This window comes from Chroicocephalus ridibundus, chromosome 6, assembly GCF_963924245.1.
Source record: "Chroicocephalus ridibundus chromosome 6, bChrRid1.1, whole genome shotgun sequence".
Lineage (NCBI taxonomy): Eukaryota > Metazoa > Chordata > Aves > Charadriiformes > Laridae > Chroicocephalus > Chroicocephalus ridibundus.
In genome coordinates this window covers 36,345,610-36,363,587 of record NC_086289.1, presented here as the reverse complement: position 1 = coordinate 36,363,587, position 17,978 = coordinate 36,345,610, and the positions used below count along the sequence as shown (strand labels likewise).

Here is a 17,978-nt window from a genome sequence, read left to right as displayed (position 1 = left end):
ATTAGCTCTACATTTTCACAATGCTTAGCCCAGGGGAGAGCATACAAGTAGAGACAAAAATCAAAGCTTGTATTGGTTGACGAAAAACCTATTTTAATCAAAAAGGAGATTTTGTCACTATCAGAAAGCCAACACCCTCTTTAGAGGATGAAACCTAAAAAACTGTTTTGAAGAATTAAAAAAGATGAAGTCCGCCGTATATTGGCAGAACTATATTTAAAGTATAATCAACTCCAACACACGCAATACATTAAATACCAAGTTAGAATACACAAAATTAAGAAATTAATGTGTATTAAAACTTACGTTAAAAAACTGAAGACCAGTACACCTACAGCCTAAATACCATGACAGCAAATTTAATATATGTAAAATTTCCAGGTCAGTGTCTCCCATCATATATTTTAATATAAAAGGAAGGGCACAATGGCAAGTGGATTATTGCAAAGTTAATGTTACAGGGAAACCAGCTATAAATTTAGGCCCTAGAGATAAGTTAGCAATTTACAGCTGAAGTAGAGCACTCACCAAATAAGAAACATCCATTTCAAAAGCCAGTCTAACATGCAAATCTGTGCAAAATATTCCATTAAGAAACTTAAAGAGAAGCTATTGCTGGGAAGTTAAAAGCAACATTTGCTGCGAACTGACCAAAATTAATCCCATACATGAGAAAGCCATGGGCTCTGCTAAAGCCCATTTACACAGTGAAGCTGCACACTCTGCTACTCTCAGTACTTTTTCCAGAACATGCAGCGAAATCATCCAGGATGCTCAAAAGCCAAAGAAAACGTTGGCCAAGTGGTTTGTTTAGGTTTCCAGTGTGCTTGGTGATCAAAGCCATTACCTATTCTGGGTTGAGTGATGTCATGGTAAATCTTGCATATTCGTAAAATTGTAGTTATTTTTTTTTCAAACTTGAGATGCACTCATGAACTCCATGTAATTCCCTCCACAGATCTCCAAAGAAACATCTGTAACCACACAGCTCCCAGTGCTTTATTCTGAGACTCTTTGATCTGCGTTTGTCCCCTCGAACTTCACACGTAGCAATGATGTAGCCTTTTCCGCTATGTTGTAAGAACAGATGTTTTAAATTCAAGTTTCAGCAAAGCAGTCAAACAGCCTCTGTAAACTTGAAAGATGGAATCAAGTTTCCTATACCCGTCTTCCCTTTGCAGATGGAAAAGCAGCGGGTGCCGTGTGGGACTCTGCGGTGCTGCTGCATCATCATTGCTTCCCATTACAAATACGATCAACACTGCTCTTCCTTTACAGCTGAGACAAACTGCGCTGTTTTACTGGCCTGTTACACCCTGAGTAAGCGTGCCTGAGTATGAGCGTCAGAGAACGGAACCCCAGGCATATTTTCCTTTTGACCACTAGATACACAGACAGGAGGTGACATCAGGCAGCATTTCTGTACCCTACGCTGTAATGTGGGCACGGCCCACAAACTACTGTCTAGGAGTTTGCAGGTTACTGGAGTGAACTTCTAATGTTTCTCCATTTTCACAATATAAAGAACCGTAACAAAAATCCTTCCTTTACAGCCCTGTAGGATTTATCTTTTCTCCTACTTGTTATTATCTAAACTACCAATTTAAGCGTCTAGTACTTCCGTGGCAAGCTGTGGCACAGTCCACACCATCCATGGACATTCCGTCACTTACTGCAGAGGCCTGGACTGATACCAATGACTCGATGAGCTACAACTACAGAAATACAGTAAGGCATTGGAGGAACAGAGGATTATTTTTTAAAAAATAAACAAGGAACAGTTTCTTGATGGATTGCTGATTGACACTACTTAGTTCCGCTGCCAATAATAAATTTTGTACTGTAGCTGGCCTTGGAGCATAGATTTATCTTCCTCCCTTCCTTCCAGAGTGCCTGCTACAGACTGTGTGGCACCAATGATTACTCACAACTGCAGCTGGTCTCTCTCCTTCCTCAACTCCAGCAGAAAGGGCAACGTGCCCCGTAGCATGAGAAATACCTATGTGCCGCCTATAGAACTAGCGAAGTCTTCATTAACGATTTTGTTCTAGTCACGGTAAAACCCCATATGTCAGTGATACAAATGGATTCACACAGGTATGACGAATACAATCCTTTGCAGCTAATCCAATAAAGAAACAAAAATACTGACATTTCACAGACTCCATTAATAACTGCAAAGCTTTTATTTGTGTGTTGCTCATTTACAGTCTGGCTTTGTATCCACAAGGAACACTGCACCCTAACACTGCAGTTGTAACGTACGTCAGTGGCCCTTAGAAGGACATTAAAAGATGACAAAGAGTCTGAGTAAAAATGGATGGTATATTTATTGACTTAAAGATTCTTTAAAAATTCAATTCATAGGCAGAAATTACTTTTGCTTCTTTCACATAAACACATTAGTTTACACCTCTGTAAAACTGCCAAGTGTTTTCATTCTGCTACAGAGCAAACAGGGAATATTCATTTTTATTTTTAGCTTTTCTACCAAAAAGCATAAATTCAGGGTGTGACTTTGCCAGCCAGGAAAGGTGTTCAGCAAATCAAATCTCCCACGGTAAGCCTCAATTTTTGTAAGATGTACCATGCTATCTTGTATCTACAGAAGACATTTCCAATACTTTTTTCCCCCCCACTGCTGACAAAAATGACAGCCTCATTTATTTTCAGTCACATACAAATAATGCAGCTGATCATCAATACCCAGAAAAATACAAGAACGCTCTGCTGAAATTCTGTCAGGGACACAGCAAGGAAATTGTTATTGGCAGCTCATTAGATAATATATTCTTTTAAGTTTACAGTAAACTCCATGCTTATCATTAAATTCATTTAAGTGCTTTGCTGAACTCATGTCTCTGCCTGGTTTAAATAATTTAAATAGATTCTGGCTTCCCTTTATTTTCAGTGCACTGTACAGCATTCCCGTTGTATTTGTGGTAAACAACTGAAGGGAGAAAATGAAAAGGCGTCACTTACGCCACAAATAGTGGTGGTGACAGAGCGGCAGCATTCATGAATACCAGCTTATAAGGTATTTATTTTAACCTTTTCAGTCTAGAGCAACTTTAGGTTTTATAAATGAAGATGTTTGTGTCAGAATAAGAAGGAAGGGAAGAAATCTTACCAACGCTAACAAGGTGCAAGATGACAACTACACTTTGTACAGACTTTAAACTGTGACTACCATAGAAAAAAAAATCAAATAAACAAAATAAAAGAGAAAAATAGTAAATAAAGTTGTGGATATTTGAGGTTTGTAAGGCAGTGCAAATCACTCTCGTTCTGTTTCTTACCACATTATCAGAAAACAATCAGCTATATAAAAGCTGTCACCTCTGTTAGATGTATTACTTGCACATGGTACATTTTACAGACAAAGTATGTCATAGTTAAGATGTAAATGACCCCTCCATCATTATTACCCGCGATCTGTAAGAAATCATAGTGTACTTTAAACCAAGTAGGTAGCCAGAACAGCTTCTGGAACTAGATGGGAATGCAGGAGATGACCAGAGAGATGCTAGAATCATGTGCAATAATTTATTTTTGTGTTCTTATCACTGGTTTTCCTATTTTATTACCAGATTTGGCTGGAAGGTAAAATTGAAAAGCCCAATTTTGATCATCAAACTGAGCTAGACTGAAGCAAGCTCAGCACGTGCTATCACCCTGTTCACAAAACAGCAAAATCCTTTCCTTTAGGCTTCCAATATGTACCACTGTAACCTAGATAAACCTAGACAGGCTAATAGACAGCAAGCTCTACCCGTCCTATCCATCACACCCACCTCTTCTCACTGTGAGGGCTGTATATAGGTCATTAGGTAAGTCTGAACTCTAATCCACCTTCCAAATATATAAAGTATATAAATTCCAAGTATATAGACTGAGTGCTAATATTTGCAACTATTTTCTATTTATATATAGCCCTTTGTTGCAAGTATGTTAAAATAAAGATATATCAAATCTAAATAAAGAGAATATCAGGTATGCAATATTTATTTCTATGAGCTATCTGGTGAAAATCAGAATCCAAGGTATAGTTCTCAGCAGTTATAATGATTTGATAACGTTCTGCAAGACTTACAAAATTTGTCAGAACTTGCTAGAAAGATAATTTTAAGTTCTGGCCTACATAATGAGATACTTCACACAGGTCATAATTTACCATGCTGCTTAGATTTGGAATTACTTGCAAACGCACCAGGTGCAATCCATAGAAAGAAAATAGCAACGCTAGTAAGCATAATCTGAAGCTGAAATAACATCAGATGATTACAGATAAATACTGGTTCGTAAAACTATTCCACAATAAATTCCTCCCAAAAAAGGGCTAACTGTCCCTCCAGTCACTTCCGACCATAAGTTACGACTTTTCTGGGATCCAATATGACAGAATGAGTAGCAGACTCAGTTTCCATTTTATTTTGTCTTTAAGAGGCAATGTAGCACTTAAAATACAATTATTTTCAGAATGCCAAAACTGAATTTCATTAAAAAGTATACCACGTAGTTTGTCATGAAAAGGAAGCCTCATTTTCAAATCTGGCATCTTTAAGGGGTCTGAATTCCACACTTCAGGAGCTTTGCAGTGACTATACTCACACATGAGCTTACTTACAGCATCTTACTAATTAATATTTTGCAAAGTACGCTTCCAGCATGTCTTACAAAATATCTGCATATAAGTGGCATTCAATGCTAGGAAAAAAATATTACTCTATTCAGGACTGGCACTCCTGGTGAATTCTGAGACCTTCCATACTTTAAAGCAACAGACATTTCCCCAACATAGAAGCACACAATCAATATCAAGCAATTGTTCTAGTTATTTCATTGCTGTTACATACAAATGCTAAATATTAAGTATATATGTAAATGCAACATTTTATTCAATCACAGCAATATAATGAATCAATTTTCACTTCCAAATTTACAAAAAGACTGTTTCTAAGCAGGCGGGGATTTTAGATGGATTTCTTTTTCCCCAGATACACATCCTTTGATAGCAAAAACATTCTTGAATGTTACCTCCGCTGATGTACAAGAAGTCATCCTAGCTGTTTAGAGCATTACAATGCTCTAACTACTAAAAAAATCCAGATTGTCACTTTTATTTTATCTTTACTTTTTGGAGATTGTCTTTCTTCACAACTATGGTCTCAGTTTCTAAAAGATCACTTAACTTAGTTCCCAGCTGATTTTCTCACTAGCGATCCAGCAAGGTATCTAAAACAACACATCTGTGGGTTTTCCTTTCATACTGAGACTTAAAGATCGTAACAGTCACCTGACTCCACCACCTACCCCATGATATCATACTCTCTACTTTCTGACTAGGAACTATACCAGTGCACAGTGCAAGAAAAAGTGAATTTGATGAGAACCGAGCCTGAGGGAGGTAAATTACTGAGTTTGTTTTAGCTCTTCCTCTACAGAGATATGTAGAACTCCTCAGTTAAATAATTATTTGCCTTTGAACATCAAACCTCTACTGTGAATAGGTTATCTGTCCTATGGACAGTGTTCTCCAAAGGGCCTGGGTGTCTTAAAAGAATTAAGGTATTTTGTAGAAAGGACCACTCCCATACCTGTCTTGATCTGTTCTGTAATAAGATGAACTTATGTCCTCCGTAGACCAGTAATAAATATATGCAAATAACACGGTAATTTATAAATAGGAACATGCAGTTAATTTCATAATTGCCTTAAAAAACTTCATGCAAATGTACCCACTAAATCAAGCAGCATTTTAAAACACACAGAAATCACAAGAGCATACATACAAATGAGAAAATCCTATGTACGTACCACAGTGCTTCCATTGTGCATGTTATGTGTGTCCTTATGGGCATGGGCACAGAAATCTATGCAAGCTGTGACACCAGAGAAAGGCCTACCATCCTTGGATCCAAGCCGACAGTCTGGGCCCATGTGTTCATTTTCCACCTGAAAGTAAAATAAACTACAGGTACTTGGGACTGAAAGTGAGCGACTTGAAACCCCATGAGCCACAAATGCACTTGTGATGGAAAAAATGCAGCCGGTAAGAATGATCAGAAAGCACGCAACACTTAGGACTGCACGTCAATGAGATGAGCAGCTCAGCCAGAGTCAAAATGTCTTTAAATAATAAAAAGATTTTATTTACAGTATTATCTGCAAGCCGTTTCCAAATGCACAGCTCAAGGCATAACTTAACCATGAGCTGAAGTATGAAGAGTGCAGTATTTTAAAGCTAACCAAATAAAGCAACCACTGTAAGCAATCAAGGGGATTCACCACATCTGCAAGGTCTGCGGCTTCTACCCATGAACATACTTTGTGGTTTCATCTTGTTTTCAAACTACGCTGCCTGTTCAGAGCTACAGCTATACCAGTTGAATGTCACAGACCTACCTGGTTCTGGAAGGCTTCAGGAGCAAGCTTTTTATAAACCGGAGCCACATCGGTAGCTAAAGTTTGCAAATTATTTTCAAGAAGTTCCTCCTGCAGAGAAAGGCAACATTTAGAGTGCTGTAATTTGCTTTAAAAGAACCTAATACAGTTTAGAGATGCCTGACAAGTCAGACTCTATCTTACAGTTTATTAATCTGACTTCTGTTCTGCTGCCTTGTCACCAATCTGCTTTGGTGGCAAATAAGCCTGCTTCTGCATGACTAAAATACCAAAATTGTTAAATATAAGTCAACCAAATAACAATGGAGGATATCAGGTACAGCAAAGAAACCCAATACACAGGGAACTAATTTCTGCATCACCTTCTCCTTCCGATACATAGTCAGTCAAGGAACAAGGTATGTTCCACACAAAATAGAGAAGTAACTTCTAGGAGAGAAAAATTAAACCGCCTGCTGAGAGGAGATGGAACCCCAGGTCTTCTTTCAGTGTTTTGCTTGTGGGGCCTTAATTTATGTCAATACAGCCCTGCTAAAAGAATCCTAGGTTTCCACCTTCTTTTAATTGTATAAGTAACTCTCCATAGCATTTAACATTAATTTCAGCTCTTACCGGAAGAAGCGCATTTCTAATGTTGCAACAGAACTCTTACTAGGAACATTTGATAAATATTTTGTTCTTTAGAGGTGCAAACCCCAGGACTTTATGGAAATATCTACTAGATTAGCAAGGAATACTCCTTTCCATGGGGTAAGCCACATAAACACTAAACTAGCTAGGTGGGCTTCTATGGCAATGTAACATTTAAGCTCTTATTTATCGAAATAATCCCCAAATTCTTTTCCTAAATTTTTGCTTTTACAGGAAAAATCACCAACCAACAGGGGAAGAAAACGGTGGTGACATACTCCCTACTTTGTTCTCCTCCAAGGGCCAGGCTTTGAGACACAACTGTAGCTTCAGTTTTGCATACTGTATAGTGGCAAAAAGTAACAGCTTATTTTATTTTGTTTAATAAAAAAAAAAACCCAAATACAACCATCACCACATACTGTAAGCACCAATATATATATATAAACTTATGTGGATACTTTGACATTTTTCAATGTGATGTTACATTACAAAACGATACTGTATTTTTAACTCATAGCCAGTTTATTAACTCTTGATCACTACCACAAGTTTTTCTGAACTGCATTGAAGGTAACGCATCCTTAATGATCTATCCTATGTACTATTCTTACCTAGGTATATTACACCCTTAACCTCATCTCACTTCATCCAGTGCCTCAAATGATCCAAATCTTTCTGGACTTCGAACTATCTTCTTCTTAATTTGCTCTACCTCCTAGCTTTATGTCATCTGCAAAATCATCAATATCCAATATTTAGCTAAAAGAAGTATCTGCTAGAAATATTAATGATTAAACCAAAAGAAGAGAAAAATTATTTACCAGTAATTTCACTTGAGATGCATTGACAACCTGCATGCACACTGCAAGTGCCCAAACACCGCTGTTGCCCAAAGGGGCACACGCTCCCCTCGCAGGCAAACGCAGCTCTGGAGAACCTGTGTGCTGCGCAACCCTCATCCCCTCTCAGCTGCAGAATCCAAAGAGGCTTTAAAACAACTTCCACAGAAAAGGGAAGGCACTTTTAGATCACACATCTAGAAAGTGTCCTGGTTAAGTAATCTCTTTTAAGCAACTGCTTTTACACTGTGGTAGAAGGGGTTCTCCTCCAAAAAATTACAGGTTACCCATCAAGTGAACAGGCAGCACCAGACAGCTCTCATGAGTGAGGCATCACTTCCAGAGGCTGCAGCTGACGCTGTTGTGCTTGACCGAGGGTTCAAATGAAGCTCAAGGTGGCCGCTGCACAGACTCGGAGCAAGTGATGCCACCAACAGAGCTTGCAGTCTCACAGAGCATATTCTGATCAGACAGATCTATTTGGGCTCTCTCATATGAGATCTGGCACAGCCTAATATTTCATTAGACAGTACATATGAAGGTTGCCACCTCTGTTGATCCGCCAGCTAATGTTATTAAAAATACCACCTACAGAGAAAACACATGCACAGAATGCTTCGTGCACAGCACCATGCAAGGGTTTGTTTGCAAGGGCGTGTAGCGATAGGACGAGGGGCAATGGTTTAAACTAGAGCAGGGCAGGTTTAGATTAGGCATTAGGAAGAAGTTCTTTACAATGAGGGTGGTGAGACACTGGCCCAGGTTGCCCAGAGAGGTGGTGGAGGCCCCATCCCTGGAGACATTCAAGGCCAGGCTGGATGAGGCTCTGAGCAACCTGATCTAGTTGAAGATGTCCCTGCTCACTGCAGGGGGGTTGGACTGGATGACCTTTAAAGGTCCCTTCCAACCCAACACATTGTATGACTCTACGATTCTATGCAGGAGGAGAACCTAAAAACACAGGATCACAGAGAATGGAAAAGGACAAAGGAGAAGGAATAGTACTTGTAAAATGAAGACATGCCCAATAAGCATATTTTTCTATGAACTGAAAATTTACAAAACAAATTCCTTCGAAACAAGCAGAGCTATTTTCAGCTTGTACTGCCTTAGTCATGTATTCAGCGAGAGGGGCAGAAGGGCTGAGGCAGAAGTTCCCCACTTTAAGGACTAGTGAAGTTTGTGACTACCCACAACGTGAGTGGACAGCACAACTCAGAGGAGATTGAGGGTTTTGCATTCAGGCACATACGTGTAAAAGATGCTGTGTCAACTCTTTCAGGAAAAACTTAGGACTTGGGAGGAACATTTAGCTTCAGTGAATCAAATGACATCTTCCTCTTCCTAGAACACAATTAATGTTTCACATTGTGTGTACATACATGTGTGTACACTACACATTAAGCAATGCAAGAATACCTCTGCTACTGTCTGGACTTCAACCAGCTAGGTCTTTTCTGTAGCTGGCAGCCATGGAGTTCAGAAGCCAAGAAAGACTATCGGCAGGGTAACCCAAACAGAGAACTAGGTAACTGACTGCCCTACAGCGTATGTCTCTTAAAGCATGCCAGTTGTGCTAGTAAAGACACAATACTTTTCCTAAGAGTTCCACGGGGAAGTGGTGTTACAGACATCTACCGTCAGAACAAAAGGCACTTCCGAGTTACCCTGAGGAACGAACGTTCATCAGGCAGTGGTTATCAGTTTACAATACCTTCATTCCTTCTTCATGAAAATATTTTCAATGTAAAAAACTAATTTGGTTTGGTTATTTTAGAGGTTCGTTACTTCACATAAATCCATCACTGTATTTTCTGTGCTATCTCGGCTTTATGTCATCACTAACACTCATAAGCAGCAATTACGGTATCATTTCACTGCATGTTTAAAAAACACGCTGTCCACAGAAAAAACAGTTTATTCTAGGTGGCCAAGAGAAGACCAGGCTGTCAGGCAGTCAAACAGCAGGGTGCAAGCAGTGCAATCCAAGGTGCAAAATTTTCTATGACAAGGCAAAAGGACCAAATCTCTGAGATGCAGCCTCAGTGCTTAGAAAAACCCTTTAGCTGTATTTTATACGTACAGAGAACTAACTTTTCATCGAGAGTTATGCAGAGGAGCTAAATATGCATACAGAAAAGCACTTAGGGATAATTTTAGGGTATTTAAATGCACAGTAAATGACACAGAGTTTTCATACAGTGGAAAAATTATAAACACTACTGTTACCAAACATTTAGTTGGGTGCCTGTGCGATAAGCTGTGCATACATGTATGAGAGAGGAAGGGTGGATACCCACAGACTCCATTTCTAGTTCTGAAAAATAACTGGAATAAGTGTTTGGAGGAAAACAAAACAGTAAAATAAGTAAAATAAATCTTACTTGCTTAGGGTCATCCGTGAGAAGCCTGAATTTCCTGGGGTTTTTGCTTCTGGCAAATTTACAGCCATTGAAATACATACTCCACGAACAGCCAAATGAGAATGACGCTCCACAAGTTTCTGGATCAAGTCCTTGACATGCACAAGTACGACTGTAAGGAAATAAAGACATGTCAAGTCAGCTGACAACGCAGGTTTGGGTTTTTTTTTCTTTTTTCTTTTTACATCAATGTTAGTTGCATTTTTATTTATTTATTATATTTATAATACATAGTATAACAACACAGGAATTTATAAAACACAGTTTAACCAGACATTTTCTGTTAAGGGAATATTTATGTGTAGATGGCTAACTTTTTTCCCCCCATAAAGACAGTCTCCACTCCTCAAAGTCCCACTTCTGTGGAATACCTAACACTGAGTTACAGCTATATTAATGTACCCATGCTGCTTGATTTTGACTTCTTCAGTCGGAAAAAATTTTTATCCAAGAAAATACCACTCCTACTAAAGGTTACCCCTAAAGCCAATAATTATTTTGTTATGTGCTGCAATACTATTAGCTGGCAAATTGATCCAAACTTCAAAATGGAACAACCCCACTTAGTCCGGCCCTTTATGAACACGAGCATTAGATTCGGGTCCCGTACAGTTATTAAGAATCTGCTTGAATGCAGGCTACACAAAAATCAGCACAAAGGCAGCACTGCTACAGAGCCTCAGTTGCAATATATTATATCTAGCCAAGTAAACTACATTCCTTTCATAGAGACACAGAGAGGAAGATCCAATTTTGAGTGTTCAATCTTTCTTTTTTTTAAGGGTCACGTATCACCTTCTTAGCAGCTCTTTGGCATGGCTGTGTGTGCCGAGGGCACACTGAGCATCTCGGGCAGCGTGCGCGCAAAGCCAGGAGAGAAGTTCATTGCACCCCTCTCCCTGGGTGCAGCGAGTACAACCATCACTTAGTGCCTGGTCTCCAGGAAAAGCAAGGAACTAAGTTTTATACTGAAATGACACCTAGTGGTTTGTAATTTTACATGAGCTTTTGTGTATTTATTTTATTAGTCTTACTATCGAATTCTCAAGTTATTTACTGCAGAACATTCAAAGGGCTACACCACAATCGTTTACTATTGAAGTCACTTACTCTTCATTTAACGCACACCGACGGCTGGTGGGACAGCCGTATTTTCTGAGACTCTGGGTCAGTTCTTTGTACAGCGTATCAGCCAAGAGATGAGGGATCCCTTCCCAGGCCAGTATGAGAATCACGATGACGGCAGTTTGGCAGTGGTGTCCTGCACGCTGACGTACCAAGCACAGCAACTTTTCCTCATCGCTACTTCTTCGTATCACCTGGAAGAATCATTTTGTTTATTCTTTGATAGGTGTAGGAAACACGTAATGCGTTACTCTTCTCTGGGACACGTAAGGGCTGGAAGAGTAAAAAATACTGCTGCCCAGAGAGTGTCCCTCAGCAAGTAGGACTGCGACAGCATCACACACTGATCTCTGTTCTGGAACAGGATTTTGCGTCACCTTTTTACCTGTAGAAGAAATAGCAGTGCATTTTACAGGAGGAGGAATATTTTACACAATAAAGAAGATGGATTAAGAGGAAAATAACTACTAGAAGAAAATAATAATCCTGAGACAACAGTTACCTTGAAAATCATACAGAAAACATACTGCCAAACCCCGGAACGCAGGTACATAAAAGCACACCACAAAAGCACCCGTATGCATGGGTTAGGATGGTTACCACAGCTACGTATCAGTACATAAAATAGTTCCCACCTCGCAAAGTAAGATCAGAAGAAAGTGATGAAAATAAACTGTGTTCTTAGGGAAGGAAGCAATGAGATTTTTAAGAACATACCCCTAGACAACCTAGATTAAAGTTCTTAGCAGACTGCGTAAGTTTTTTTACTAAACTCTATGATACGCAAAGGAATCTTTGTCAACCTCATTCATAAAACACAGAGACTAACACAACAATAAACAGTTCAATATACCACTGAACTAAAAAAAAAAAAAGGGGGGGGGGGAAGAAAAAGCTAGACAGCCCTAATCCCACATGTTTAGGTTTTTACCACAATCTGAAATAGAGTTGCATTGTAAGATGACCAAAAAAAAAAAAAAAGCACTCAAATGAGGCAATACAAGAACATAATCTTTGAAAATATGTTTATCTATTCTCCAAACATGTTTTAGCCAGCATAGCCTGTACAAGGTCTCCAACAAAGGTGTCAAGATCTCAGCATTAAGCTCCAAGCACACTGTGCCTGGACCTCCCTCCGGCACTAGAGGCTAAATCCTCTTCCTCAGCTGTGTCGTCCTCACAGGATGGGGACCAGTGAGTCTCTTCCTTTCTGCCTGCTGAGGCAAGCCCTTACGTTGCAGATATTCTCTGCCAGCTCTGTAGCAACACGCTTGCTCAGGACAAGCAGCCGGTCATCCCAGCTTTCCACCCAAAACTCCCTCTCCATTAGCAGAATGTCCTCAGGCATCTTACTAGTCACGGGCTTCAAAAGCAACTCACAACACTTATTCTTTGAATATCTCCAAATATCTGCATTTTCAGGCAGATTCCCTACTGGACTGTTGTCAAAGGTTCTTTGTTGCCAGATGTGCAGCTGTCACTCATATGTGACCCTTAGCCTGATCAGCTGTGAATATCTAAATTATTTGAACTCATTAAAAGTGAGGAGCAAAGCACACCTGTAATTAATCTGCAACTGAAAAGATTTCCAATAGATAAACCATTTCAGAGGGAATCTGTGCAGGCTTAGCAGGAAGACGCAAGCTTAGAGTTAATTTGTGTCAAGAGAGAAAGTATCATCCTTCTGAATTTAATCATACAGTCTTACAGACAGCCTTAAACTTGGCGAGAAAACAAGCAAATGCATCTGAGATACCATTCCTCAAAAGGAGTCTTGGTTGTGACTGACCAACCAGTACCGTATTTTTTATAAAGAAAGAAAAATAATGCACCTCATTTACATTTGAGTGAGGTTTACAGAAAATCTATTATGGCTGGGATACAATGCAGGTTATTCACATCAGAGTGAGTTTTACATTCCCGAGGCAGCACAGTTCCTTCAAGTCAGAAGGAGAAGAATTTAATTTTGTTACTCAGCATGAAGGGTGATGCTTTTAATCTTTTTTCTTTTTTTCTTTTTGGTTTCTAGACTTTGTAACTACAATAAAGAAATTTGGTACCTCTTAGTTTCCCAGTACGACATCAGGTTGTCCTTTTTGAGTTCCCATATAGTTCTCAACTGGAAATACACAATTCTAAACTGGAAAAACTACAAACTGACGGGAAGGAAATTTACAGTTTCCTTTAAATAGTTTCCTACAGCTTCCTTTTCTTTAAGGCCACACCTCCCTGGAGTTAAACATAAACTGGAATTTGCTTCATTATGCACGCGGTACAGAATGCAATACTCTTCTTGGACCCAAAAACATTTTACAATACATCATCTTTCAGGCCATAAAGGTAGATTTATTCGTTGTCTGAATTTAATTCCTGTGGCTCTTAAGAGGTTACATCCTATGTTCATCTGACTACTACGGGTGGAGCACTCCTGTCCTTTTGTTACCAGAGATGAGGCACTTTCCTCACCTGACTGTTCTGGAACCAAAACAACCACGGTACCAGACCAACCACGGTTCCTCCGTTCCCGCAGCCAGTGATCGTGATAGAGCTGGAGATGTGTTGCTTTTACCATATAAACTGATGATGTCCCTCCACGTGCTACAGCTGACGTTCCCAAAGCAGCAATAAACAAGAGTCTCCCTTTTGTAATAACAACAAACCCACGGCAATACCACACTTGATATACAGCAAAGCACATTTGAGCAGGACAACTGAAACTATAGAATAAATCCAGCCAAGAGAAACACCGTGTCATACTCGATGATTTAACAGTTTTTCTGGTGGGGGAAACCGTCACTGCGCTGCTTGACTTGGTGACTTCTCAGTTAACATTAACACTAACGTAAATCCATTTATTTCCAACTTGTCATTTGTCTTCAACTGCCTGACTACATCATATGGATTTCTGAACTCTACAATAAATTGTATTATAGGTATATACATATCAAGTGGAAGTAAAACCGACTGCATTTGCTTTTGTTACTAAACTTGTGTTTATCTGAGTAATTACTACAACCCAAAATACGACAAGCTGTGGATGGCTTATCAATATTTTGCCTGATGTGCTTACAGCTCAGATTTCTTACTGTTTTTCTAAGTAATGGACGCAATAAGGCTTTAGTTGACTGATCATTTCTTCAATTAGTCTTTATCTGTCTCCAGTTTATTTCTTTATTTCTATTCCCGTTTCTGCAGCTTGAAATTACTGGGGATGGTTCCAAGATCTTCTCACCCTTAAACATCCCCAAATCATACAGTGTTTTAACCAACTGCCTCCTCTCCTATTTACTTTATGGAATCATCACACTTGTTAAATTCATACAACAGCAAAACCGTGTTAATGATATCATCAGGAGAATAGCATATATAAAAATCTCAGCCTGCATTTTAGTTTGTTTTGTCCTTTTGTCAGCATGCATTTGACACAGTGTCCTCCTCAGTAAAGCAAATGGAACTAGTACACTGTCACAGCCACAGATAATACAATAATAATACCATTTATTAATCAATTCTTTATGCAATAATTTAAAATGCGTATTTATTTGCTATTGAAAGCTTGCAAACATAATTCCCAGCGTACTTATTGTTTACCTATGAAACACCAAGATGCCAAATATTAAGTTAAATATGCAACAAACAGAGCAAGTCCCTCAACGTTTCCTCCGACTGTGAACACCATACAAATCAGCTGGCCAATCTTGTCACCAAAAGTTGTTGGTACCACTCATGATTTCTGTGGTGTAGTTAACAACAGAGATAAAGTAAATAATTTAATACTTCAGTTTGTTTAATTTTGGTCCCTAATGCATTTAAAAGGAAAGAGAAAATAAGCATTTGTTAAGTGGCGTAACTTTAAAACTAGCTTTTTAAAATGGAAAGAATCACATAGAAAAATAATATAATCAACCAAACAGACTTGTAATGAGTTTGTAAAGCATTAAGTAACACTTAAATGGCATATGGTCAGCTTTTTACAGGTATGTAGGGACAGATTATCCCTGAACTCATTTTAGCCAGCGGTAACTGTCATCAGTACTGAGTATCCATCAAAAGATTCCCACATTAACAATGAATAATCTGCTTCAGCTGCAAGGCAGCACTTCTGGGAGGTAACAAACTCCCCTGCAATGCTTGACCAGTCCCTACCAGCCCCATTCTGCACTCACAACAACGGGGCATGAAGTTACGCGCTCCCCACTCCCTCACCTGTCTGCTAACACAACCACAGCTAGGACAAAACGAAAGGCTGCCATGGGACACATCTCCTTCCAAACAGCTTTCTTATGCACGTACATATTTGGACACACAACCCCACAAGTACCACCCTTGTAGGTTGCCAATTTGGGCAGGATGCTCGTTTATTTTAATCATTTTCAAAACCAAGATTTGTACATCCCTCCTGTGCTGTAGTCGGGGCACCCACCCCTGCTGCTTTCTGTACCGTGCTGCTTCTGCGTCACTACAGCCATTCACATGTCCTTGTTTGCGTGCATACCTAAAGGAGGGCAACAATTCAACTAATTTATTAGCTAGTCCAGATACTCTCAAATGGCAGAATCTGAGAATATGAGCACGCCTTCAATGCAAGACCCAGCCAGCCAGCTAGGACAGAAATACAATCGACAGCTATTATGGCAACATACTGTAGCTACACCTCTGTTTCTACAGGCCACAAAAGTAGAATTTTACTCAATTTTCTTAACGGAAAGCATGAGCCAAAAGCTAGGGTAAGTTTACTGAAGAGGTGCCATACGCAACATAATTTGCTCCAGCAATTTAGCAGCAAGTTATGGGATCAATGAGAGGAAAAGTTAGTTTTTTTCACTCCCTCACATACAAGGATAGCGAAGAGACAGAAAGGGATGCTGAGAATTCAAGAGCAGGATGAGGTCAGAGGCGAGGACTGTCCAGCCTTACACCCTGATCCTGAGAGCGACTACCAGCAGTTGCCTTGGGATGAGTAGTAAGAACAGCACTCGGATGTGGAGATGCTTCTCAACAACTGCCAGGCACCTCCTAGCCACCTGCCAGCAGCTCGGGGGATGTGCTCTCTCAGCTTTGGAAGGATTTGCCTTCTTTCCATTTGTCCACTCACTTCTAAATCCATGCAGCATTTTACCATCCACTACATTCCCAGGCAAAGCTTAATTCCAGACTACCTGAAAGAAAAAACACTACCTTTTCTTCGTGCTCGCCCCCTGCTAGTGCCCTCTAGTTTTGATAAAGGATGAGGCAGTGAATAATCGATTGCTGTTCAGCTCTTCATGCCACCAGACTTTAGAGAGCTCTGCTTTCTCCCCTTCCATCTCTGCCAGGCTGAGGAGTCTGTAGCTCCACCTGTCTTCCCCAGCTCTCCTGTGCTTTCTTCAGCTGGGGGACCAGAACTGCAGAGAGTATGCAAGATCAGGGTGCAGCATGCTTTCTCACACAGGCATAATTATGTTTCATGCTTTCTTTATTCCTGCCCAGTAATTTTCACTAGTTTCTTTTGTTGTTTTCATCACTCAGAACACTGAAGACGATGTCTAATCAATTATTATCCCAAGCAGTAACACTCAGCCTAGCGTACAGCTCTGTGTATATGAAACTACAACACTCCACTTTTTGTGTAACTTTATATTTATTGAGTTTTAGCTATCATTTTAGTGGCCATTATTCTGGATCACAAGTCCTTCCTGCTCTTCATGATACCTGTGTCCCTCCTCTTCACTATCCTGAACAACTCTGTATCGTCAGCAGTTCATCACCTCAGTGTCTCCCACTTTTTTCAAATAACTTCTGAACGTACTGAATAGCATCAGTAAAGTTACGCTATCAATAAAACCTGCTTCAGCTGTACAGATGCTTCAGTTCTGCTTACTTGAATTATTCCTTTCAGATTGTTGAAACAACTGTCTCAACCCTTGGCAGGAGCTCTAGAACAAGGAATAAGTACACTGTGAATAAAAATTACTTGATGTCCTTAAACACAAGCCAGTCTATCTAAATTAGCACGCACAGGACTTATGGAAGTAGCTAAGAGTCAGGCTGCAGAAGCTCAGCATACCAGATGCTGAATTACCACATGGATGAGAAATTATGTTCCAATTTAGGATCACCAGAATAGTTGTGCAACTTTAACATGATATAAACCAGACACCACTAGCAAATAGTACAAAATTTTAATTGGGAGTTAAATACACTGCTATCAATTACTGGATTAAAAAAAAAAATAATGGAACCAACAAAAATGTCCTTTTTACGTTTATTTCATCTCCCTGTGGTTCCACTGCAATATTCCCTCCAGCTCATTCTGAATTTCTTCAGTAAAATAGCTGTGTCACCTTTGCAGGATATCAGTAGCTGATTTTAAAGTGAGAACATAGCTTCACTGCTCACTGTAATTTCCTGAAATAGGCGACTCATTTAGAACAGTTTGGCTCCAAGTTTTCTAACCTGCAGATTCTGCCTCTGCGCAAAGTCCATGTATGGAGCCCTCCCTACACAGGACGAGATTTTCTGCTAAGCTACAATGCCATAGTAATCTCCACCAGCGCAAAGTGAGAGCATGGTG

General features: G+C 39.7%; 1 protein-coding gene across 3 annotated transcripts in view; it reads right to left on the bottom strand.

Moving 5' to 3' along the window:
• The window catches only part of TET1 (tet methylcytosine dioxygenase 1), a 70,467-nt gene that overhangs the window by 9,446 nt on the left and 43,043 nt on the right, over window positions 1–17,978 (bottom strand). For all 3 annotated transcript variants that reach the window (XM_063337395.1, XM_063337396.1, XM_063337397.1), the window contains 4 exons: window positions 11,411–11,619; window positions 10,262–10,412; window positions 6,406–6,495; window positions 5,818–5,955 (listed from right to left, as the gene is read on the bottom strand). In XM_063337395.1, the coding sequence (XP_063193465.1) occupies window positions 5,818–5,955; window positions 6,406–6,495; window positions 10,262–10,412; window positions 11,411–11,619 (588 nt within the window). The remainder of the gene's footprint in view (window positions 1–5,817; window positions 5,956–6,405; window positions 6,496–10,261; window positions 10,413–11,410; window positions 11,620–17,978) is intronic.